Source organism: Taudactylus pleione, unplaced genomic scaffold (assembly GCF_031769625.1).
Source record: "Taudactylus pleione unplaced genomic scaffold, aTauple2 ptg000141l, whole genome shotgun sequence".
Classification (NCBI taxonomy): Eukaryota; Metazoa; Chordata; class Amphibia; order Anura; family Myobatrachidae; genus Taudactylus; species Taudactylus pleione.
In genome coordinates this window covers 664,953-692,500 of record NW_028284543.1, presented here as the reverse complement: position 1 = coordinate 692,500, position 27,548 = coordinate 664,953, and the positions used below count along the sequence as shown (strand labels likewise).

Genomic DNA, 27,548 nt, shown 5'->3' with positions numbered 1-27,548 from the left:
AGGTAATCACGTAGAATAGAGGAGGGAGGTATTTGGGTAGAATAGAAGGGAGGTAATCACGTAGAATAGAGGAGGGAGGTATTTGGGTAGAATAGAAGGGAGGTAATCACGTAGAATAGAGGAGGGAGGTATTTGGGTAGAATAGAAGGGAGGTAATGTAGAATAGAGGAGGGAGGTATTTGGGTAGAATAGAAGGGAGGTAATGTAGAATAGAGGAGGGAGGTATTTGGGTAGAATAGAAGGGAGGTAATCACATAGAATAGAGGAGGGAGGTATTTGGGTAGAATAGAAGGGAGGTAATCATGTAGAATAGAGGAGGGAGGTATTTGGGCAGAATAGAAGGGAGGTAATCACGTAGAATAGAGGAGGGAGGTATTTGGGTAGAATAGAAGGGAGGTAATGTAGAATAGAGGAGGGAGGTATTTGGGTAGAATAGAAGGGAGGTAATGTAGAATAGAGGAGGGAGGTATTTGGGTAGAATAGATGGGAGGTAATGTAGAATAGAGGAGGGAGGGATTTGGGTAGAATAGAAGGGAGGTAATCACGTAGAATAGAGGAGGGAGGTATTTGGGTAGAATAGAAGGGAGGTAATCACGTAGAATAGAGGAGGGAGGTATTTGGGTAGAATAGAAGGGAGGTAATCACGTAGAATAGAGGAGGGAGGTATTTGGGTAGAATAGAAGGGAGGTAATCACGTAGAATAGAGGAGGGAGGTATTGGGTAGAATAGAAGGGAGGTAATCACGTAGAATAGAGGAGGGAGGTATTTGGGTAGAATAGAAGGGAGGTAATCACGTAGAATAGAGGAGGGAGGTATTTGGGTAGAAGAGAAGGGAGGTAATGTAGAATAGAGGAGGGAGGTATTTGGGTAGAATAGAAGGGAGGTAATCACGTAGAATAGAGGAGGGAGGGATTTGGGTAGAATAGAAGGGAGGTAATCACGTAGAATAGAGGAGGGAGGTATTTGGGTAGAATAGAAGGGAGATAATCACGTAGAATAGAGGAGGGAGGTATTTGGGTAGAATAGAAGGGAGGTAATCACGTAGAATAGAGGAGGGAGGGATTTGGGTAGAATAGAAGGGAGGTAATCGCGTAGAATAGAGGAGGGAGGGATTTGGGTAGAATAGAAGGGAGGTAATGTAGAATAGAGGAGGGAGGGATTTGGGTAGAATAGAAGGGAGGTAATCACGTAGAATAGAGGAGGGAGGGATTTGAGTAGAATAGAAGGGAGGTAATCGCGTAGAATAGAGGAGGGAGGGATTTGGGTAGAATAGAAGGGATGTAATGTAGAATAGAGGAGGGAGGTTTTTGGGAAGAATAGAAGGGAGGTAATGTAGAGGAGGGAGGGATTTGGGTAGAATAGAAGGGAGGTAATCACGTAGAATAGAGGAGGGAGGGATTTGGGTAGAATAGAAGGGAGGTAATGTAGAATAGAGGAGGGAGGTATTTGGGTAGAATAGAAGGGAGGTAATGTAGAATAGAGGAGGGAGGTATTTGGGTAGAAGAGAAGGGAGGTAATGTAGAATAGAGGAGGGAGGTATTTGGGTAGAATAGAAGGGAGGTAATCACGTAGAATAGAGGAGGGAGGTATTTGGGTAGAATAGAAGGGAGGTAATCACGTAGAATAGAGGAGGGAGGTATTTGGGTAGAATAGAAGGGAGGTAATGTAGAATAGAGGAGGGAGGTATTTGGGTAGAATAGAAGGGAGGTAATGTAGAATAGAGGAGGGAGGTATTTGGGTAGAATAGAAGGGAGGTAATGTAGAATAGAGGAGGGAGGTATTTGGGTAGAATAGATGGGAGGCAATGTAGAATAGAGGAGGGAGGGATTTGGGTAGAATAGAAGGGAGGTAATCAAGTAGAATAGAGGAGGGAGGTATTTGGGTAGAATAGAAGGGAGGTAATGTAGAATAGAGGAGGGAGGTATTTGGGTAGAATAGAAGGGAGGTAATGTAGAATAGAGGAGGGAGGGATTTGGGTAGAATAGAAGGGAGGTAATCACGTAGAATAGAGGAGGGAGGGATTTGGGTAGAATAGAAGGGAGGTAATCGCGTAGAATAGAGGAGGGAGGTATTTGGGTAGAATAGAAGGGAGATAATCACGTAGAATAGAGGAGGGAGGTATTTGGGTAGAATAGAAGGGAGGTAATGTAGAATAGAGGAGGGAGGTATTTGGGTAGAATAGAAGGGAGGTAATGTAGAATAGAGGAGGGAGGTATTTGGGTAGAATAGAAGGGAGGTAATCACATAGAATAGAGGAGGGAGGTATTTGGGTAGAATAGAAGGGAGGTAATCATGTAGAATAGAGGAGGGAGGTATTTGGGCAGAATAGAAGGGAGGTAATCACGTAGAATAGAGGAGGGAGGTATTTGGGTAGAATAGAAGGGAGGTAATGTAGAATAGAGGAGGGAGGTATTTGGGTAGAATAGAAGGGAGGTAATGTAGAATAGAGGAGGGAGGTATTTGGGTAGAATAGATGGGAGGTAATGTAGAATAGAGGAGGGAGGGATTTGGGTAGAATAGAAGGGAGGTAATGTAGAATAGAGGAGGGAGGTATTTGGGTAGAATAGAAGGGAGGTAATGTAGAATAGAGGAGGGAGGTATTTGGGTAGAATAGAAGGGAGGTAATGTAGAATAGAGGAGGGAGTTATTTGGGTAGAATAGATGGGAGGTAATGTAGAATAGAGGAGGGAGGGATTTGGGTAGAATAGAAGGGAGGTAATCACGTAGAATAGAGGAGGGAGGTATTTGGGTAGAATAGAAGGGAGGTAATCACGTAGAATAGAGGAGGGAGGTATTTGGGTAGAATAGAAGGGAGGTAATCACGTAGAATAGAGGAGGGAGGTATTTGGGTAGAATAGAAGGGAGGTAATCACGTAGAATAGAGGAGGGAGGTATTGGGTAGAATAGAAGGGAGGTAATGTAGAATAGAGGAGGGAGGGATTTGGGTAGAATAGAAGGGAGGTAATCACGTAGAATAGAGGAGGGAGGTATTTGGGTAGAATAGAAGGGAGGTAATCACGTAGAATAGAGGAGGGAGGTATTTGGGTAGAAGAGAAGGGAGGTAATGTAGAATAGAGGAGGGAGGTATTTGGGTAGAATAGAAGGGAGGTAATCACGTAGAATAGAGGAGGGAGGTATTTGGGTAGAATAGAAGGGAGGTAATCACGTAGAATAGAGGAGGGAGGTATTTGGGTAGAATAGAAGGGAGATAATCACGTAGAATAGAGGAGGGAGGTATTTGGGTAGAATAGAAGGGAGGTAATCACGTAGAATAGAGGAGGGAGGGATTTGGGTAGAATAGAAGGGAGGTAATCGCGTAGAATAGAGGAGGGAGGGATTTGGGTAGAATAGGAGGGAGGTAATGTAGAATAGAGGAGGGAGGGATTTGGGTAGAATAGAAGGGAGGTAATCACGTAGAATAGAGGAGGGAGGGATTTGAGTAGAATAGAAGGGAGGTAATCGCGTAGAATAGAGGAGGGAGGGATTTGGGTAGAATAGAAGGGATGTAATGTAGAATAGAGGAGGGAGGGATTTGGGTAGAATAGAAGGGAGGTAATCACGTAGAATAGAGGAGGGAGGGATTTGGGTAGAATAGAAGGGAGGTAATGTAGAATAGAGGAGGGAGGTATTTGGGTAGAAGAGAAGGGAGGTAATGTAGAATAGAGGAGGGAGGTATTTGGGTAGAATAGAAGGGAGGTAATCACGTAGAATAGAGGAGGGAGGTATTTGGGTAGAATAGAAGGGAGGTAATCACGTAGAATAGAGGAGGGAGGTATTTGGGTAGAATAGAAGGGAGGTAATGTAGAATAGAGGAGGGAGGTATTTGGGTAGAATAGAAGGGAGGTAATGTAGAATAGAGGAGGGAGGTATTTGGGTAGAATAGAAGGGAGGTAATGTAGAATAGAGGAGGGAGGTATTTGGGTAGAATAGATGGGAGGCAATGTAGAATAGAGGAGGGAGGGATTTGGGTAGAATAGAAGGGAGGTAATCAAGTAGAATAGAGGAGGGAGGTATTTGGGTAGAATAGAAGGGAGGTAATGTAGAATAGAGGAGGGAGGTATTTGGGTAGAATAGAAGGGAGGTAATGTAGAATAGAGGAGGGAGGGATTTGGGTAGAATAGAAGGGAGGTAATCACGTAGAATAGAGGAGGGAGGGATTTGGGTAGAATAGAAGGGAGGTAATCACATAGAATAGAGGAGGGAGGTATTTGGGTAGAATAGAAGGGAGGTAATCGCGTAGAATAGAGGAGGGAGGTATTTGGGTAGAATAGAAGGGAGATAATCACGTAGAATAGAGGAGGGAGGTATTTGGGTAGAATAGAAGGGAGGTAATCGCGTAGAATAGAGGAGGGATGTATTTGGGTAGAATAGAAGGGAGGTAATGTAGAATAGAGGAGGGAGGTATTTGGGTAGAATAGAAGGGAGGTAATCACGTAGAATAGAGGAGGGAGGTATTTGGGTAGAATAGAAGGGAGGTAATGTAGAATAGAGGAGGGAGGTATTTGGGTAGAATAGATGGGAGGTAATGTAGAATAGAGGAGGGAGGGATTTGGGTAGAATAGAAGGGAGGTAATCACGTAGAATAGAGGAGGGAGGTATTTGGGTAGAATAGAAGGGAGGTAATCACGTAGAATAGAGGAGGGAGGTATTTGGGTAGAATAGAAGGGAGGTAATCACGTAGAATAGAGGAGGGAGGTATTTGGGTAGAATAGAAGGGAGGTAATCACGTAGAATAGAGGAGGGAGGGATTTGGGTAGAATAGAAGGGAGGTAATGTAGAATAGAGGAGGGAGGGATTTGGGTAGAATAGAAGGGAGGTAATCACGTAGAATAGAGGAGGGAGGTATTTGGGTAGAATAGAAGGGAGGTAATGTAGAATAGAGGAGGGAGGTATTTGGGTAGAATAGAAGGGAGGTAATCACATAGAATAGAGGAGGGAGGTATTTGGGTAGAATAGAAGGGAGGTAATCACGTAGAATAGAGGAGGGAGGTATTTGGGTAGAATAGAAGGGAGGTAATCACGTAGAATAGAGGAGGGAGGTATTTGGGTAGAATAGAAGGGAGGTAATGTAGAATAGAGGAGGGAGGGATTTGGGTAGAATAGAAGGGAGGTAATCACGTAGAATAGAGGAGGGAGGTATTTGGGTAGAAGAGAAGGGAGGTAATGTAGAATAGAGGAGGGAGGTATTTGGGTAGAAGAGAAGGGAGGTAATGTAGAATAGAGGAGGGAGGTATTTGGGTAGAATAGAAGGGAGGTAATGTAGAATAGAGGAGGGAGGGATTTGGGTAGAATAGAAGGGAGGTAATCACGTAGAATAGAGGAGGGAGGTATTTGGGTAGAAGAGAAGGGAGGTAATGTAGAATAGAGGAGGGAGGTATTTGGGTAGAAGAGAAGGGAGGTAATCACGTAGAATAGAGGAGGGAGGTATTTGGGTAGAAGATAAGGGAGGTAATGTAGAATAGAGGAGGGAGGTATTTGGGTAGAATAGAAGGGAGGTAATCACGTAGAATAGAGGAGGGAGGTATTTGGCTAGAATAGAAGGGAGGTAATGTAGAATAGAGGAGGGAGGTATTTGGGTAGAATAGAAGGGAGGTAATCACATAGAATAGAGGAGGGAGGTATTTGGGTAGAATAGAAGGGAGGTAATCACGTAGAATAGAGGAGGGAGGTATTTGGGTAGAATAGAAGGGAGGTAATCACCTAGAATAGAGGAGGGAGGTATTTGGGTAGAATAGAAGGGAGGTAATGTAGAATAGAGGAGGGAGGGATTTGGGTAGAATAGAAGGGAGGTAATCACGTAGAATAGAGGAGGGAGGTATTTGGGTAGAAGAGAAGGGAGGTAATGTAGAATAGAGGAGGGAGGTATTTGGGTAGAAGAGAAGGGAGGTAATGTAGAATAGAGGAGGGAGGTATTTGGGTAGAATAGAAGGGAGGTAATGTAGAATAGAGGAGGGATGGATTTGGGTAGAATAGAAGGGAGGTAATTACGTAGAATAGAGGAGGGAGGTATTTGGGTAGAAGAGAAGGGAGGTAATGTAGAATAGAGGAGGGAGGTATTTGGGTAGAAGAGAAGGGAGGTAATGTAGAATAGAGGAGGGAGGTATTGGGTAGAATAGAAGGGAGGTAATGTAGAATAGAGGAGGGAGGTATTTGGGTAGAATAGAAGGGAGGTAATCACGTAGAATAGAGGAGGGAGGTATTTGGGTAGAATAGAAGGGAGGTAATCACGTAGAATAGAGGAGGGAGGTATTTGGGTAGAAGAGAAGGGAGGTAATGTAGAATAGATGAGGGAGGTATTTGGGTAGAATAGAAGGGAGGTAATCACGTAGAATAGAGGAGGGAGGTATTTGGGTAGAATAGAAGGGAGGTAATCACGTAGAATAGAGGAGGGAGGTATTTGGGTAGAATAGAAGGGAGGTAATGTAGAATAGAGGAGGGAGGTATTTGGGTAGAATAGAAGGGAGGTAATCACGTAGAATAGAGGAGGGAGGGATTTGGGTAGAATAGAAGGGAGGTAATCACGTAGAATAGAGGAGGGAGGTATTTGGGTAGAATAGAAGGGAGGTAATCACGTAGAATAGAGGAGGGAGGTATTTGGGTAGAATAGAAGGGAGGTAATCACGTAGAATAGAGGAGGGAGGTATTTGGGTAGAATAGAAGGGAGGTAATGTAGAATAGAGGAGGGAGGTATTTGGGTAGAATAGAAGGGAGGTAATCACGTAGAATAGAGGAGGGAGGGATTTGGGTAGAATAGAAGGGAGGTAATGTAGAATAGAGGAGGGAGTGATTTGGGTAGAGCAGGAGGAGGGTAAGTTGGTGGTTCAGCTGTCTGAAGAGTTGATTTGATATTTTGATGCTGGGGAGATTTTATTTATTGGTTTTGGTAGAATACAGCTACAATGGAGGCACTAAAAGATTCTTCTGGTTATTTCTTGGATATAAGTAGCAGGATTTGGGTACAGATTGGATGTGTGGTGCACAAATCTTTTCATCTTGTGTAACTTGCTTGTGAGAGATTATTTTTTTTCCCTATCACATATACAGAAACCGTTTGTCTGATGTTTAACAAATCCATTCGCTACTAGGCATCAACTACAAAAACATCATTAATACGTCAGAAACATCTTCAGTCTCTGTGACGAAGAAATGAATAATAAGTGTTAACATAGCATTCGCAAACCAAACAGCCAGTCACTTGTGGTTTCCAATAGAGATGAGTGGGCCCGATTCTCAGGGATCCGAGCCCACCCGAAACTCTGGGATCCAAGACACCGCTCTGATCTGCCCGCCCTCCTCGGATCCCTATTCGAGGCAAAACCTCGAAATCCTGATGTCTGATCTCAAGGTTTTACCTCGAGCAGCCATTTTACAAAGTCCCTTTGAATTCAATGGGCTTGCCATTTATTGGCTGAGAGAGTTGTCTATCACAACTCTCAGCCAATAAGCGATTAGACTTCAGTTGGTACAGGAAATGGAAAATAGATACCGCCCGTTCCCCGGCACTGACACTGCTGTCGGCACTGCCGACAACCATACTGAAGACACCGCCGACACCGGTACTGAAGACACTGTCAGCCCCCCTGAACTGCTGACACTGCCACACCGAGGACACAGTCAGCCCCCCCTGCACTGTCACACCGCTGTCATATATTTGATCGACAGTGTGTCCCGCACTGTATTCAACACTGTATCCCACCCGCACTGTATCCCACCCGCACTGTATCCCACCCGCACTGTATCCCACCCGCACTGTATTCAGCACTGTATCCCACCCGCACTGTATCCCACCCGCACTGTATCCCACCCGCACTGTATCCAACACTATATCCCACCCGCACTGTATCCCACCCGCACTGTATCCCACCCGCACTGTATCCAACACTATATCGGACCCGCACTGTATTCAACACTGTATCCCACCCGCACTGTATCCAACACTGTATCCCACCTGCACTGTATTCAACACTGTATCCCACCCGCACTGTATCCCACCCACACTGTATCCCACCCACACTGTATCCAACACTATATCGGACCCGCACTGTATCCCACCCGCACTGTATCCCACCCGCACTGTATCCAACACTATATCCCACCCGCACTGTATCCCACCCGCACTGTATCCCACCCGCACTGTATCCAACACTATATCGGACCCGCACTGTATTCAACACTGTATCCCACCCGCACTGTATCCAACACTGTATCCCACCTGCACTGTATTCAACACTGTATCCCACCCGCACTGTATCCCACCCACACTGTATCCCACCCACACTGTATCCAACACTATATCGGACCCGCACTGTATCCCACCCGCACTGTATCCCACCCGCACTGTATCCAACACTATATCCCACCCGCACTGTATCCCACCCGCACTGTATCCCACCCGCACTGTATCCAACACTATATCGGACCCGCACTGTATTCAACACTGTATCCCACCCGCACTGTATCCAACACTGTATCCCACCTGCACTGTATTCAACACTGTATCCCACCCGCACTGTATCCCACCCACACTGTATCCCACCCACACTGTATCCAACACTATATCGGACCCGCACTGTATCCAACACTGTATCCCACCTGCACTGTATCCCACCTGCACTGTATCCAACTCTATATCCGACCCGCACTGTCTGACCCGCTCTGTATTCAACTCTATCCCACCCACACTGTATCCAACCCGCACTGTATTCAACACTATATCGGACCCGCACTGTATCCCACCCGCACTGTATCCAACTCTATATCCGACCCGCACTGTCTGACCCGCTCTGTATTCAACTCTATCCCACCCACACTGTATTCAACTCTATCCCACCCACACTGTATATCCCACCCACACTGTATTCAACTCTATCCCACCCACACTGTATTCAACTCTATCCCACCCACACTGTATTCAACTCTATCCCACCCACACTGTATCCCACCCGCACTGTATTCAACTCTATCCCACCCACACTGTATCCAACCCGCACTGTATCCAACTCTATATCCGACCCGCACTGTCTGACCCGCTCTGTATTCAACTCTATCCCACCCACACTGTATCCAACCCGCACTGTATTCAACACAATATCGGACCTGCACTGTATCCCACCCGCACTGTATCCAACTCTATATCCGACACGCACTGTCTGACCCGCTCTGGTTTCAACTCTATCCCACCCGCACTGTATCCCACCCGCACTGTATCCAACACTATATCGGACCCGCACTGTATCCAACACTGTATCCCACCTGCACTGTATCCCACCTGCACTGTATCCAACTCTATATCTGACTTGCACTGTATCCAACCCGCACTGTATCCAACTCTATATCTGACCCGCACTGTCTGACCCGCTCTGTATTCAACTCTATCCCACCCGCACTGTATCCAACCCGCACTGTATCCAACTCTATATCCGACCCGCACTATATCCAACTCTATATCCGAACCGCACTGTATCCAACCCGCACTGTGTCCAACTTTATATCCGACCCGCACTGTCTGACCCGCTCTGTATTCAACTCTATCCCACCGGCACTGTATCCAACCCGCACTGTATTCAACACTATCCCGCCCGCACTGTATCCAACTCTATATCTGACTCGCACTGTATCCAACCCGCACTGTATTCAACACTATCCCACCGGCACTGTATCCAACCCGCACTGTATTCAACACTATCCCACCGGCACTGTATCCAACCCGCACTGTATCCAACTCTATATCCGACCCGCACTATATCCAACTCTATATTCGAACCGCACTGTATCCAACCCGCACTGTGTCCAACTTTATATCCGACCCGCACTGTCTGACCCGCTCTGTATTCAACTCTATCCCACCGGCACTGTATCCAACCCGCACTGTATTCAACACTATCCCGCCCGCACTGTATCCCGCCCGCACTGTATCCAACTCTATATCTGACTCGCACTGTATCCAACCCGCACTGTATTCAACACTATCCCACCGGCACTGTATCCAACCCGCACTGTATTCAACACTATCCCACCCGCACTGTATCCAACCCGCACTGTATTCAACACTATCCCACCGGCACTGTATCCAACCCGCACTGTATCCAACCCGCACTGTATCCAACTCTATATCCGACCCGCACTATATCCAACTCTATATCCGAACCGCACTGTATCCAACCCGCACTGTGTCCAACTTTATATCCGACCCGCACTGTCTGACCCGCTCTGTATTCAACTCTATCCCACCGGCACTGTATCCAACCTGCACTGTATTCAACACTATCCCGCCCGCACTGTATTCAACACTGTCCCACCCGCAGTGGCGTAACTAGGGCAGGGCGAGCGGGGTTCGTGCCCTCGGCACCGTTGGACCTGCGGCGCGGGGGGGCGCCGCCGGCCACGGTACCGGCCCGCCCGCCCTAGATAGCCAGTGTAGCGCCGACCGCAATGAGTGCGGTCAGCGCTACACATTTGCACAGGACCGGCGCTAGGCTTCCAGCGCCGGTCCTGTGCTGCACGCCTGAGCCCGTTCCCTCCCCCTGAGTGCTTGCCCAATAGCGCCAGGAGGCGGGCTCAGGCTGTGCATAACACACGCATCGCCGCCAGCGCTGGCGGCGATGCGTGTGTTAAACAGCAGCCAATGAGAGTCAGATAGACTCTCATTGACTGCTGCAGCACCCACTGCAAGAGCTGGACTTCCGTCCGGCTCCTGCAGTGGGTAATGGGACTGACGTCATGACGTCAGTCCCATAATGCTGAGCGCGCCAGCCTGGGTGGACTGGAGGGCAGGAGCGGCATCGGCATCGCGGACAGGAGCAGCGTGGAATCAGGTAAGTATATTTTTATATATATTTATTTATTTTTAAACCTTACCTATCTGCATAACGGGGGAGGGGTTGGCTACTACTGGGGGGGACATCTACTGGGGGGGGACATCTACTGGGGGGGGGGGCTACTCTACTTGGGACTACTACTTGGGGGGGGGGGGGGACTACCACTGGGGGCATTCTAAAAGGGGCATAGTATTACTAGAGGCACTGCACTCGGGAGACCACTAATGGGGGCAATAATAGGAAGGGCCACTACAGGGACCACTGGATAGGGGGGGGGGGTCACTACTGGGAGCCTGCATCAGGGGGACCACTACTGGGGGCACTGCATGGGAGGGGGGGACACTACTGCTGTGGGCACTATATAAGGGGCTTACTGCTACGGGCACTGCGGGGACCACTACAGGGTGCCTGCATAAGGGGACCACTACTGGGAAACCTGCATGGGGGGGACTATATAAAAGGGCACTGCATAAGGGGATACTGCTACTGGGCGCACTGCATTGTGGGGACTGCTACTGGGGGCACTGCATAAGGGGAACTGGGCACAGAGTACCAGTCATCAGTGACCCACCAAACCCAGGCGGGAAATACAGATTGGGCACTGAGACTAGGCATGTGCTGGGGGCATTGATGTCTGCTGCTGTTAGTTACTCATGGTTTAGGAGTTTTATGTTTGCTGCTTATTAATGATAAGGCACGATTCTTAGTAAATGTCTGTATTGTATTGTTTCCTATTGAACGTACTTGTGAGTGAGTCTGGTTATTACTAATACTGTATATTACTAATTTGTAAAACATTTGTAAACAGATATAACGGCCGTGTGTTTGTGCCGCTGCTCTGTTGGTTTCTTAGTTTAGCCGGCCAGCCATTGGCCTATGTTGGTTTCTTAGTTTAGCCGGCCAGCCATTGGCCTATGTTGGTTTCTTAGTTTAGCCGGCCAGCCATTGGCCTATGTTGGTTTCTTAGTTTAGCCGGCCAGCCATTGGCCTATGTTGGTTTCTTAGTTTAGCCGGCCAGCCATTGGCCTATGTTGGTTTCTTAGTTTAGCCGGCCAGCCATTGGCCTATGTTGGTTTCTTAGTTTAGCCGGCCAGCCATTGGCCTATGTTGGTTTCTTAGTTTAGCCGGCCAGCCATTGGCCTATGTTGGTTTCTTAGTTTAGCCGGCCAGCCATTGGCCTATGTTGGTTTCTTAGTTTACCCGGCCAGCCATTGGCCTATGTTGGTTTCTTAGTTTAGCCGGCCAGCCATTGGCCTATGTTGGTTTCTTAGTTTAGCCGGCCAGCCATTGGCCTATGTTGGTTTCTTAGTTTAGCCGGCCAGCCATTGGCCTATGTTGGTTTCTTAGTTTAGCCGGCCAGCCATTGGCCTATGTTGGTTTCTTAGTTTAGCCGGCCAGCCATTGGCCTATGTTGGTTTCTTAGTTTAGCCGGCCAGCCATTGGCCTATGTTGGTTTCTTAGTTTAGCCGGCCAGCCATTGGCCTATGTTGGTTTCTTAGTTTAGCCGGCCAGCCATTGGCCTATGTTGGTTTCTTAGTTTAGCCGGCCAGCCATTGGCCTATGTTGGTTTCTTAGTTTAGCCAGCCAGCCATTGGCCTATGTTGGTTTCTTAGTTTAGCCAGCCAGCCATTGGCCTATGTTGGTGAATAATATTGTGAGCTGTGAAGTGGTCAAAATTGATTGAAAATTCATGTTATTAATGTCAATATTGTGAGAACTAACAAAAGGCCCAAGTGATGTGATTTTAGCTGTTTTTATCAATGTTTGAAGAAAATACAGAACCAAAACACGCAATGGCGGTCAGCGCACATCTCTACTTTCCAAGTGCTGGTCATAATCATCCATTACTTCTACTTACCAGCCGCAAATAATATGATGTTCTCAGTCATAAAGGTGTTTCTCCCTAGTCCACATCTACGCACAATCACTAGGTTACAATGCCTCTTCTTAATCCCCCCCCCCCAAATCCGCCTCTCCCCCTCACACCCAATATGCCATTTCTCATTGATCTCTTCTCATCCCAGTCCTCCTCTCCTCACCCCTAATATACCTCTTCTCATCCCCCAATCCACCCCTTCTCCAGGGTCGTAGAGAGCGAGCCTGGGTACTGTGGAGGGCATGGCCTAATTGTGGAGGCAGTCCATGCCCGCTACCAAAATAATATTGAAAAAATATATTATTGGCGCCAGAGGAAGATCCAGGGGGGAGGGGAAAATCGGTGCCATAGCTCCCCATTACATATCATACAGGCAGAGGAAGATCCAGCGGGAGGGGGGAAATCAGTGCCATCGCTCCCCATTACATATCATACAGCCAGAGGAAGGTCCAGGGGGGAGGGGGAAATCAGTGCCATCGCTCACCATTACATATCATACAGCCAGAGGAAGATCCATGGGGGAGGGGGGAAATCAGCGCCATCGCTCCCCATTACATATCATACAGCCAGAGGAAGATCCAGGGGGGGAGGGGGAAATCAGCGCCATCGCTCCCCATTACATATCATACAGCCAGAGGAAGATCCAGGGGGGAGGGGTAAATCGGTGCCATCGCTCCCCATTACATATCATACAGCCAGAGGAAGATCCAGGGGGGAGGGGGAAATCAGCGCCGTCGCTCCCCATTACATATCATACAGCCAGAGGAAGATCCAGGGGGGAGGGGTAAATCGGTGCCATCGCTCCCCATTACATATCATACAGCCAGAGGAAGATCCAGGGGGGAGGGGGAAATCAGTCCCATCGCTCCCCATTACAAATCATACAGCCAGAGGAAGATCCAGGGGGGAGGGGGAAATCAGTCCCATCGCTCCCCATTACATATCATACAGCCAGAGGAAGATCCAGGGGGGAGGGGGAAATCAGTCCCATCGCTCCCCATTACATATCATACAGCCAGAGGAAGATCCAGGGGGGAGGGGGAAATCAGCGCCATCGCTCCCCATTACATATCATACAGCCAGAGGAAGATCCAGTGGGAGGAGGGAAATCAGCACCATCGCTCCCCATTACATATCATACAGCCAGAGGAAGATCCAGGGGGGGAGGGGGAAATCAGCGCCATCGCTCCCCATTACATATCATACAGCCAGAGGAAGATCCAGTGGGAGGGGGGAAATCAGCACCATCGCTCCCCATTACATATCATACAGCCAGAGGAAGATCCAGGGGGGGAGGGGGAAATCAGCGCCATTGCTCCTCATTACATATCATACAGCCAGAGGAAGATCCAGTGGGAGGGGGGAAATCAGCACCATCGCTCCCCATTACATATCATACAGCCAGAGGAAGATCCAGTGGGAGGGGGGAAATCAGCGCCATTGCTCCTCACTACATATCATACAGCCAGAGGAATATCCAGTGGGAGGGGGGAAATCAGCACCATCGCTCCCCATTACATATCATACAGCCAGAGGAAGATCCAGGGGGGGAGGGGGAAATCAGCGCCATTGCTCCTCATTACATATCATACAGCCAGAGGAAGATCCAGTGGGAGGGGGGAAATCAGCACCATCGCTCCCCATTACATATCATACAGCCAGAGGAAGATCCAGTGGGAGGGGGGAAATCAGCGCCATTGCTCCCCATTACATATCATACAGCCAGAGGAAGATCCAGTGGGAGGGGGGAAATCAGCGCCATTGCTCCTCATTACATATCATACAGCCAGAGGAAGATCCAGTGGGAGGGGGGAAATCAGCGCCATTGCTCCTCATTACATATCATACAGCAGTCTCCCTGAAGCCACAGAAGCCCGGCACACAGCAGCATGTGCTGGGTTAGGAAGAGACAGCTGCCTCTGACAGATAAGGGGGGGAAAGGTCAGTGGACCTGGGGCCTCTCTTCCAATAAGCCTGGTTCCAGATGATTAGTACCTGCCCCCCTCTCGGTGCATTTGCTCTTCTCACCCCCCAATCCTCCTCCTCACCGTCTGTCCCCCCGATCCATCTATCACCCCTGCTATGCCCATCCTTATGATCTACATGGAGGCTGCTCACCTTTCCCACCAGCTGTACAATCTCCGCCAAATCCTCTTCTTCTTGTAGAATTTCTTTGGCCTTTGTTCTGAGTGGCACCAATTCAGCAAAGTTCCTCTCGTAGTAATCATCCAACGCCCTCATGTACTTACTGTAGCTGATGAGCCAGTTCACAGAGGGGAAATGCTTTCTCTGAGCAAGCTTCTTGTCCAGACCCCAGAATACCTAATAATGACGGAGATTATTACACAGATATCATGGTGTACACCAGCTTATACATAGCAATCATTAGTCCTAACCATGGGCCTGATTCCGTGTACACTAATGTCACTGTAGCTGTCTCGGTGTACACTAATGTCACTGTAGCTGTGTACACTAATATCACTGTAGCTGTGTACACTAATGTCACTGTAGCTGCCCCTGTGTACACTAATGTCACTGTAGCTGTTTACACTAATGTCACTGTAGCTGCCCCTGTGTACACTAATGTCACTGTAGCTGTGTATACTAATGTCACTGCAGCTGTGTACACTAATGTCACTGTAGCTGTGTACACTAATGTCACTGTAGCTGTGTACACTAATGTCACTGCAGCTGTGTACACTAATGTCACTGTAGCTGCCTCATTGTACACTAATGTCACTGTAGCTGTGTACACTAATGTCACTGTAGCTGCCTCTATGTACACTAATGTCACTGTAGCTGTGTACACTAATGTCACTGTAGCTGTGTACACTAATGTCACTGTAGCTGTGTACACTAATGTCACTGCAGCTGTGTACACTAATGTCACTGTAGCTGCCTCTTTGTACACTGTCACTGTAGCTGTGTACACTAATGTCACTGTAGCTGTGTACACTAATGTCACTGTAGCTGCCTCTATGTACACTAATGTCACTATAGCTGCCTCTGTGTACACTAATGTCACTGTAGCTGCCTCTGTGTACACTAATGTCACTATAGCTGCCTCGGTGTACACTAATGTCACTGTAGCTGCCTCTGTGTACACTAATGTCACTGTAGCTGCCTCAGTGTACACTAATGTCACTGTAGCGGCCCCTGTGTACACTAATGTCACTGTAGCTGCCTCTGTGTACACTAATGTCACTATAGCTGCCTCAGTGTACACTAATGTCACTGTAGCTGCCTCTGTGTACACTAATGTCACTGTAGCGGCCCCTGTGTACACTAATGTCACTATAGCTGCCTCGGTGTACACTAATGTCACTGTAGCTGCCTCTGTGTACACTAATGTCACTATAGCTGCCTCAGTGTACACTAATGTCACTGTAGCTGTGTACACTAATGTCACTGTAGCTGTGTATATGTACACTAATGTCACTGTAGCTGTGTACACTAATGTCACTGTAGTTGTGTATATGTACACTAATGTCACTATAGCTGCCTCGGTGTACACTAATGTCACTGTAGCTGCCTCTGTGTACACTAATGTCACTATAGCTGCCTCAGTGTACACTAATGTCACTGTAGCTGTGTACACTAATGTCACTGTAGCTGTGCATATGTACACTAATGTCACTGTAGCTGCCTCTGTGTACACTAATGTCACTGTAGCTGTGTACACTAATGTCACTGTAGCTGTGTATATGTACACTAATTTCACTGTAGCTGTGTATATGTACACTAATGTCACTGTAGCTGTGTACACTAATGTCACTGTAGCTGTGTACACTAATGTCACTGCAGCTGTGTACACTAATGTCACTGTAGCTGCCTCTTTGTACACTAATGTCACTGTAGCTGTGTACACTAATGTCACTGTAGCTGTGTACACTAATGTCACTGTAGCTGTCTCTATGTACACTAATGTCACTATAGCTGCCTCTGTGTACACTAATGTCACTGTAGCGGCCCCTGTGTACACTAATGTCACTATAGCTGCCTCGGTGTACACTAATGTCACTGTAGCTGCCTCTGTGTACACTAATGTCACTATAGCTGCCTCAGTGTACACTAATGTCACTGTAGCTGTGTACACTAATGTCACTGTAGCTGTGTATATGTACACTAATGTCACTGTAGCTGTGTATATGTACACTAATGTCACTATAGCTGCCTCTGTGTACACTAATGTCACTATAGCTGCCTCAGTGTACACTAATGTCACTGTAGCTGTGTACACTAATGTCACTGTAGCTGTGTATATGTACACTAATGTCACTGTAGCTGCCTCGGTGTACACTAATGTCACTGTAGCTGTGTACACTAATGTCACTGTAGCTGTGTATATGTACACTAATTTCACTGTAGCTGTGTATATGTACACTAATGTCACTGTAGCTGTGTACACTAATGTCACTGTAGCTGCCTCGGTGTACACTAATGTCACTGTAGCTGTGTACACTAATGTCACTGTAGCTGCCTCGGTGTACACTAATGTCACTGTAGCTGTGTACACTAATGTCACTGTAGCTGCCTCTTTGTACACTAATGTCACTGTAGCTGCCTCTTTGTACACTAATGTCACTGTAGCTGTGTATATGTACACTAATGTCACTGTAGCTGCCTCTATGTACACTAATATCACTGTAGCTGTGTACACTAATGTCACTGTAGCTGTGTATGCTAATGTCACTGTAGCTGTGTACGCTAATGTCACTGTAGCTGCCTCTGTGTACACTAATGTCACTGTAGCTGCCTCGGTGTACACTAATGTCACTGTAGCTGTGTACACTAATGTCATTGGAGCTGCCTCTGTGTACACTAATGTCACTGTAGCTGTGTACGCTAATGTCACTGTAGCTGTGTACGGTAATGTCACTGTAGCTGCCTCTGTGTACACTAATGTCACTGCAGCTGTGTACACTAATGTAACTGTAGCTGCCTCGATGTACACTAATGTCACTGTAGCTGTGTACACTAATGTCACTGTAGCTGTGTACGCTAATGTCACTGTAGCTGCCTCTGTGTACACTAATGTCACTGTAGCTGCCTCGGTGTACACTAACGTCACTATAGCTGTGTACACTAATATCACTGTAGCTGTGTACACTAATGTCACTGTAGCTGCCTCTATGTACACTAATGTCACTGCAGCTGTGTACACTAATGTCATTGTAGCTGCCTCTGTGTACACTAATGTCACTGTAGCTGCCTCTGTGTACACTAATGTCACTGTAGCTGTGTACACTAATGTCACTGTAGCTGTGTACGCTAATGTCACTGTAGCTGTGTACGCTAATGTCACTGTAGCTGTGTACGCTAATGTCACTGTAGCTGTGTACACTAATGTCACTGTAGCTGCCTCTGTGTACACTAATGTCACTGTAGCTGTGTACACTAATGTCACTGTAGCTGCCTCTGTGTACACTGTCACTGTAGCTGCCTCTGTGTACACTAATGTCACTGCAGCTGCCTCTGTGTACACTCACTGTAGCTGCCTCTGTGTACACTAATGTCACTGTAGCTGTGTACACTAATGTCACTGTAGCTGTGTACGCTAATGTCACTGTAGCTGTGTACGCTAATGTCACTGTAGCTGTGTACGCTAATGTCACTGTAGCTGTGTACGCTAATGTCACTGTAGCTGTGTACGCTAATGTCACTGTAGCTGTGTACACTAATGTCACTGTAGCTGCCTCTGTGTACACTAATGACACTGTAGCTGTGTACACTAATGTCACTGTAGCTGCCTCTGTGTACACTGTCACTGTAGCTGCCTCTGTGTACACTAATGTCACTGCAGCTGCCTCTGTGTACACTCACTGTAGCTGCCTCTGTGTACACTAATGTCACTGTAGCTGTGTACACTAATGTCACTGTAGCTGTGTATATGTACACTAATGTCACTGTAGCTGTGTACACTAATGTCACTGTAGCTGTGTATATGTACACTAATGTCACTGTAGCTGTGTACACTAATGTCACTGTAGCTGCCTTTGAACACTAATGTCACTGTAGCTGTGTACACTAATGTCACTGTAGCTGCCTTTGAACACTAATGTCACTGTAGCTGTGTACACTAATGTCACTGTAGCTGTGTACACTATTGTCACTGTAGATGTGTATGTGTACACTAATGTCACTGTAGATGTGTATATGTGTACACTAATGTCACTGTAGCTGCCTCGGTGTACACTAATGTCAATGTATCTGTGTACACTAATGTCACTGTAACTGTGTACACTAATGTCACTGTAGCTGTGTACACTAATGTCACTGTAGCTGTGTACACTAATGTCACTGTAGCTGCCTCTGTGTACACTAATGTCACTGTAGCTGTGTACACTAATGTCACTGTAGCTGCCTCTTTGTACAATAATGTCACTGTAGCTGTGTACACTGTCACTGTATCTGCCTCTGTGTACACTAATGTCACTGTAGCTGTGTATATGTACACTAATGTCACTGTAGCTGTGTACACTAGTGTCACTGTAGCTGTGTACACTGTCACTGTAGCTGTGTACACTAATGTCACAGTAGCTGTGTATATGTACACTAATGTCACTGTAGCTGCCTCTTTGTACACTAATGTCACTGTAGCTGTGTATATGTACACTAATGTCACTGTAGCTGCCTCTGTGTACACTAATGTCACTGTAGCTGCCTCGGTGTACACTAATGTCACTGTAGCTGTGTACACTAATGTCACTGTAGCTGTGTACGCTAATGTCACTTTAGCTGTGTACACTAATGTCACTGTAGCTGCCTCGGTGTACACTAATGTCACTGTAGCTGTGTATACTAATGTCACTGTAGCTGTGTATATGTACACTAATGTCACTGTATCTGTGTACACTGTCACTGTAGCTGTGTATATGTACACTAATGTCACTGTAGCTGTGTACACTAGTGTCAGTGTAGCTGTGTACACTGTCACTGTAGCTGTGTACACTAATGTCACAGTGGCTGTGTATATGTACACTAATGTCACTGTAGCTGCCTCTTTGTACACTAATGTCACTGTAGCTGTGTATATGTACACTAATGTCACTGTAGCTGCCTCTTTGTACACTAATGTCACTGTAGCTGTGTATATGTACACTGTCACTGTAGCTGTGTACACTAATGTCACTGTAGCTGTGTATATGTACACGAATGTCACTGTAGCTGCCTCTTTGTACACTAATGTCACTGTAGATGTGTACACTAATGTCACTGTAGCTGTGTACACTAATGTCACTGTAGCTGCCTCTTTGTACACTAATGTCACTGTAGCTTTGTACACTAATGTCACTGTAGCTGCCTTTGTACACTGATGTCACTGTAGCTGTGTACACTAATGTCACTGTAGCTGTGTATATGTACACTAATGTCACTGTAGCTGCCTCTTTGTACACTAATGTCACTGTAGCTGTGTACACTAATGTCACTGTAGCTGTGTGTATGTACACGAATGTCACTGTAGCTGCCTCTTTGTACACTAGTGTCACTGTAGCTGTGTACACTAATGTCACTGTAGCTGCCTCTTTGTACACTAATGTCACTGTAGCTGTGTATATGTTCACTAATGTCACTTTAGATGTGTATATGTACACTAATGTCACTGTAGCTGCCTCTGTGTACACTAATGTCACTGTAGCTGTGAACTCGAATGTCACTGTAGCTGCCCCTGTGTAAACTAATGTCACTGTAGCTGCCCCTGTGTACACTAATGTCACTGTAGCTGCCTCTGTGTACACTAATGTCACTGTAGCTGTGTACACTAATGTCACTGTAGCTGCCTCTGTGTACACTAATGTCAATGTAGCTGCCTCTATGTACACTAATGTCACTGTAGCTGCCTCTATGTACACTGTCACTGTAGCTGTGTACACTAATGGCACTGTAGCTGCCTCGGTGTACACTAATGTCACTGTAACTGTGTACACTAATGTCACTGTAGCTGTGTATACTAATGTTACTGTAGCTGCCTCTATGTACACTAATGTCACTGTAGATGTGTACACTAATGTCACTATAGCTGCCTCGGTGTACACTAATGTCACTGTAGCTGTCTACACTAATGTCATTATAGCTGCCTCGGTGTCCACTAATGTCAGTGTAGCTGTGTACACTGTCACTGTAGCTGTGTACACTAATGTCACTGTAGCTGTCCGCGTTGTACACTTAAGTCACTGTAGCTGTGTACACTAAAGTCACTGTAGCTGCCCCTGTGTACACTAATGTCACTGTAGCTTCCCCTGTGTACACTAATGTCACTGTAGCTGCCTCTGTGTACACTAATGTAACTGTAGCTGTGTACACTAATGTTACAGTAGCTGCCTCTGTGTACACTAATGTCACTGTAGCTGCCTCTGTGTACACTGTCACTGTGTACACTAATGTCACTGTAGCTGTGTACACTAATGTCTCTGTAGCTGTGTACACTAATGTCACTGTAGCTGTGTATATGTACACTAATGTCACTGTAGCTGCCTCTGTGTACCCTAATGTCACTGTAGCTGCCTCTGTGTACACTAATGTCACTGTAGCTGTGTACACTAATGTTACTGTAGCTGCCTCTATGTACACTAATGTCACTGTAGATGTGTACACTAATGTCACTATAGCTGCCTCGGTGTACACTAATGTCACTGTAGCTGTGAACACTAATGTCACTGTAGCTGTGTACACTAATGTCACTGTAGCTGCCTCGGTGTACACTAATGTCACTGTAGCTGTGTACACTAATGTCACTGTAGCTGCCCCTGTGTACACTAATGTCACTGTAGCTGCCTCAGTGTACACTAATGTCACTGTAGCTGTGTACACTAATGTCACTGTAGCTGCCTCTGTGTACACTAATGTCAATGTAGCTGTGTATATGTACACTAATGTCACTGTAGCTGCCTCTATGTACACTAATGTCACTGTAGCTGCCTCTGTGTACACTAATATCACTGTAGCTGCCCCTGTGTACACTAATGTCACTGTAGCTGCCCCTGTGTACACTAATGTCATTGTAGCTTCCTCTGTGTACACTAATGTCACCGTAGCTGTGTACACTAATGTTACTGTAGCTGCCTCTTTGTACACTAATGTCACTGTAGCTGTGTATATGTACACGAATGTCACTGTAGCTGCCTCTTTGTACACTAATGTCACTGTAGCTGTGTACACTAATGTCACTGTAGCTGCCTCTTTGTACACTAATGTCACTGTAGCTGTGTATATGTTCACTAATGTCACTTTAGCTGTGTATATGTACACTAATGTCACTGTAGCTGCCTCTGTGTACACTAATGTCAATGTAGCTGTGCATATGTACACTAATGTCACTGTAGCTGCCTCTGTGTACACTAATGTCACTGTAGCTGTGTACACTAACGTTACTGTAGCTGCCTCTATGTACACTAATGTCACTGTAGCTGTGTACACTAATGTCACTATAGCTGCCTCGGTGTACACTAATGTCACTGTAGCTGTGAACACTAATGTCACTGTAGCTGTGTACACTAATGTCACTGTAGCTGCCTCGGTGTACACTAATGTCACTGTAGCTGTGTACACGAATGTCACTGTAGCTGCCCCTGTGTAAAGTAATGTCACTGTAGCTGCCCCTGTGTACACTAATGTCACTGTAGCTGCCTCTGTGTACACTGTCACTGTAGCTGTGTACACTAATGTCACTGTAGCTGCCTCTGTGTACACTAATGTCAATGTAGCTGTGTATTTGTAAACTAATGTCACTGTAGCTGCCTCTATGTACACTAATGTCACTGTAGCTGTGTACACTAATGTCACTTTAGCTACCTCGGTGTACACTAATGTCACTGTAGCTGTGTACACTAATGTCACTGTAGCTGTGTACTCTAATGTTACTGTAGCTGCCTCTATGTACACTAATGTCACTGTAGCTGTGTACACTAATGTCACTGTAGCTGCCTCGGTGTACACTAATGTCACTGTAGCTGTGTACACTAATGTCACTGTAGCTGCCTCGGTGTACACTAATGTCACTGTAGCTGTGTACACTAATGTCACTGTAGCTGCCCCTGTGTACACTAATGTCACTGTAGCTACCCCTGTGTACACTAATGTCACTGTAGCTGCCTCTGTGTACACTAATGTCACTGTAGCTGTGTACACTAATGTCACAGTAGCTGCCTCTGTGTACACTAATGTCACTGTAGCTGCCTCTGTGTACACTGTCACTGTAGCTGTGTACACTAATGTCACTGTAGCTGTGTACACTAATGTCACTGTAGCTGTGCATATGTACACTAATGTCACTGTAGCTGCCTCTGTGTACACTAATGTCACTGTAGCTGTGTACACTAATGTCACTGTAGCTGTGTACACTAATGTCACTGTAGCTGCCTCGGTGTACACTAATGTCACTGTAGCTGTGTACACTAATGTCACTCTAGCTGCCTCTGTGTACACTCATATCACTGTAGCTGCCCCTGTGTACACTAATGTCACTGTAGCTGTGTACACTAATGTCACTGTAGCTGCCTCTGTGTACACTAATGTCACTGTAGCTGCCTCTGTGTACACTGTCACTGTAGCTGTGTACACTAATGTCACTGTAGCTGTCTCTGTGTACACTAATGTCACTGTAGCTGTGTACACTAATGTCACTATAGCTGCCTCGGTGTACACTAATGTCACTGTAGCTGTGTACACTAATGTCACTGTAGCTGTGTACACTAATGTCACTGTAGCTGTCTCTGTGTACACTAATGTCACTGTAGCTGTGTACACTAATGTCACTATAGCTGCCTCGGTGTACACTAATGTCACTGTAGCTGTGTACACTAATGTCACTGTAGCTGCTTCTGTGTACACTAATGTCACTGTAGCTGCCCTTGTGTACACTAATGTCACTGTAGCTGCCTCTGTGTACACTAATGTCACTGTAGCTGTGTACACTAATGTCACTATAGCTGCCTCGGTGTACACTAATGTCACTGTTCTGGTGTACACTAATGTCACTGTAGCTGTGTACACTAATGTCACTGTAGCTGCCTCTGTGTACAGTAATGTCACTGTAGCGGCCCCTGTGTACACTAATGTCACTGTAGCTGCCTCTGTGTACACTAATGTCACTGTAGCTGTGTACACTAATGTCACTGTAGCTGTGTACACTAATGTCACTGTAGCTGTCTCGGTGTACACTAATGTCACTGTAGCTGTGTACACTAATGTCACTGTAGCTGTGTACACTAATGTCACTGTAGCTGTCTCGGTGTACACTAATGTCACTGTAGCTGTGTACACTAATGTCACTGTAGCTGTGTACACTAATGTCACTATAGCTGCCTCGGTGTACACTAATGTCTCTGTAGCTGTGTACACTAATGTCACTGTAGCTGTGTACACTAATGTCACTATAGCTGCCTCGGTGTACACTAATGTCACTGTTCTGGTGTACACTAATGTCACTGTAGCTGTGTACACTAATGTCACTGTAGCTGCCCCTGTGTACACTAATGTCACTGTAGCTGCCTCTGTGTACACTAATGTCACTGTAGCTGTGTACACTAATGTCACTGTAGCTGTCTCGGTGTACACTAATGTCACTGTAGCTGTGTACACTAATGTCACTGTAGCTGTGTACACTAATGTCACTGTAGCTGTCTCCGTGTACACTAATGTCACTGTAGCTGTGTACACTAATGTCACTGTAGCTGTGTACACTAATGTCACTGTAGCTGTCTCGGTGTACACTAATGTCACTGTAGCTGTGTACACTAATGTCACTGTAGCTGTCTCGGTGTACACTAATGTCACTGTAGCTGTGTACACTAATGTCACTGTAGCTGTGTACACTAATGTCACTGTAGCTGTCTCGGTGTACACTAATGTCACTGTAGCTGTGTACACTAATGTCACTGTAGCTGTCTCGGTGTACACTAATGTCACTGTAGCTGTGTACACTAATGTCACTGTAGCTGTGTACACTAATGTCACTGTAGCTGTCTCGGTGTACACTAATGTCACTGTAGCTGTGTACACTAATGTCACTGTAGCTGTGTACACTAATGTCACTGTAGCTGTGTACACTAATGTCACTGTAGCTGTCTCGGTGTACACTAATGTCACTGTAGCTGTGTACACTAATGTCACTGTAGCTGTGTACACTAATGTCACTGTAGCTGTCTCGGTGTACACTAATGTCACTGTAGCTGTGTACACTAATGTCACTGTAGCTGTGTACACTAATGTCACTGTAGCTGTGTACACTAATGTCACTGTAGCTGTGTACACTAATGTCACTGTAGCTGTCTCTGTGTACACTAATGTCACTGTAGCTGTGTACACTAATGTCACTGTAGCTGTGTACACTAATGTCACTATAGCTGCCTCGGTGTACACTAATGTCTCTGTAGCTGTGTACACTAATGTCACTGTAGCTGTGTACACTAATGTCACTATAGCTGCCTCGGTGTACACTAATGTCACTGTTCTGGTGTACACTAATGTCACTGTAGCTGTGTACACTAATGTCACTGTAGCTGCCCCTGTGTACACTAATGTCACTGTAGCTGCCTCTGTGTACACTAATGTCACTGTAGCTGTGTACACTAATGTCACTGTAGCTGTCTCGGTGTACACTAATGTCACTGTAGCTGTGTACACTAATGTCACTGTAGCTGTGTACACTAATGTCACTGTAGCTGTCTCCGTGTACACTAATGTCACTGTAGCTGTGTACACTAATGTCACTGTAGCTGTGTACACTAATGTCACTGTAGCTGTCTCGGTGTACACTAATGTCACTGTAGCTGTGTACACTAATGTCACTGTAGCTGTCTCGGTGTACACTAATGTCACTGTAGCTGTGTACACTAATGTCACTGTAGCTGTGTACACTAATGTCACTGTAGCTGTCTCGGTGTACACTAATGTCACTGTAGCTGTGTACACTAATGTCACTGTAGCTGTCTCGGTGTACACTAATGTCACTGTAGCTGTGTACACTAATGTCACTGTAGCTGTGTACACTAATGTCACTGTAGTTGTCTCGGAGTACACTAATGTCACTGTCGCTGTGTACACTAATGTCACTGTAGCTGTGTACACTTATGTCACTGTAGCTGTGTACACTAATGTCACTGTAGCTGTCTCGGTGTACACTAATGTCACTGTAGCTGTGTACACTAATGTCACTGTAGCTGTGTACACTAATGTCACTGTAGCTGTGTACACTAATGTCACTGTAGCTGTGTACACTAATGTCACTGTAGCTGTGTACACTAATGTCACTGTAGCTGTCTCGGTGTACACTAATGTCACTGTAGCTGTGTACACTAATGTCACTGTAGCTGTGTACACTAATGTCACTGTAGCTGTGTACACTAATGTCACTGTAGCTGTCTCGGTGTACACTAATGTCACTGTAGCTGTGTACACTAATGTCACTGTAGCTGTGTACACTAATGTCACTGTAGCTGTGTACACTAATGTCACTGTAGCTGCCTTTTTTCACGGAGCTGTGTGCAAAAATATGCAAATTTCGCAGCTGCTGGAATTTGTACTAAGATGAGTACAGGCGGCAGCGCACATCCAACATCTCCATACATTGGTTGCAGAACCTCCGATAATCAACCTTATGAGTAATTCTACGGCCACACAATATGGCAGCATGTACTGAGACATTAGAGCCATTTTTGTTGCATATGGGATAGCAGATGCAGGCTGATACGCCTGCGTTTTATGCCACCATTCCCTGATGCCTCCGCCAACACTTCCTGACTGTCAATCACACTGCAAGTAAAACCTCTCTAGAAATGTCTACAGTAATGTATCCTGATGTATACACGGCTTACCGATCACTCACATGTGTAATATCAGCATGGCATACATCCAGGGTTGCCGACATTTAACTCCCTCCTTCCGGGAGGGAGCTGTCGGGCAATCACAGGGGAAAGTCTCTCGGCAAAAAGGGGGCGTGTCGCGGGAGAAAAGGGGGCGTGGCTATAAGGATGACACGCCATTGGGGCGGGGCATGGGCGTGACAGCGCGATCGTGTCATCGTAGCCCCGCCCCCTGCATCACAATGCCATTAATATCGGCATTGTGATGCAGGGGGCGGGACTACGATGACGCGATTCAGCGCAAATCGCGTCATCGGCCCCCCCGCTGCCGGGGTTTATGCAGGTGGGTCGCTGGGACCGGGAGACTTGCCTACCTTTCCGGGGGGCCGGGAGCGGCTCCCAATTTTCGGGAGGCTCCCGGCCGAATCGGGAGGGTAGGCAAGTATGCATACATCTGAGTCAGCCCAATGAATGGTCACTATTGTCTACCTAAGAAACGTGGAGATGGCGAATAGTGCTAATCTCAGGCCGGCTCTCCATCATCTTCCCACCCCACAAGCCCCAATCCTGGAGAATAGTGCTAATCTCAGGCCGGCTCTCCATCATCTTCCCACCCCACAAGCCCCAATCCTGGAGAATAGTGCTCATCTCAGGCCGGCTCTCCATCCTCTTCCCACCCCACAAGCTCTAATCCTGGAGAATAGTGCTCATCTCAGGCCGGCTCTCCATCCTCTTCCCACCCCACAAGCTCTAATCCTGGAGAATAGTGCTCATCTCAGGCCGGCTCTCCATCCTCTTCCCACCCCACAAGCTCTAATCCTGGAGAATAGTGCTCATCTCAGGCCGGCTCTCCATCCTCTTCCCACCCCACAAGCTCTAATCCTGGAGAATAGTGCTAATCTCAGGCCGGCTCTCCATCATCTTCCCACCCCACAAGCCCCAATCCTGGAGAATAGTGCTAATCTCAGGCCGGCTCTCCATCATCTTCCCACCCCACAAGCCCCAATCCTGGAGAATAGTGCTCATCTCAGGCCGGCTCTCCATCCTCTTCCC

At 46.6% G+C, this 27,548-nt stretch overlaps 1 protein-coding gene across 1 annotated transcript in view; it reads right to left on the bottom strand.

Annotated features, from left to right (window-relative positions):
* The window catches only part of LOC148522728 (V-type proton ATPase catalytic subunit A-like), a 148,950-nt gene that overhangs the window by 26,084 nt on the left and 95,318 nt on the right, over positions 1 to 27,548 (bottom strand). The window contains exon 12 of the mRNA XM_088473823.1: positions 14,812 to 15,015. Coding sequence (XP_088329949.1) covers positions 14,812 to 15,015 — 204 coding nt within the window. The remainder of the gene's footprint in view (positions 1 to 14,811; positions 15,016 to 27,548) is intronic.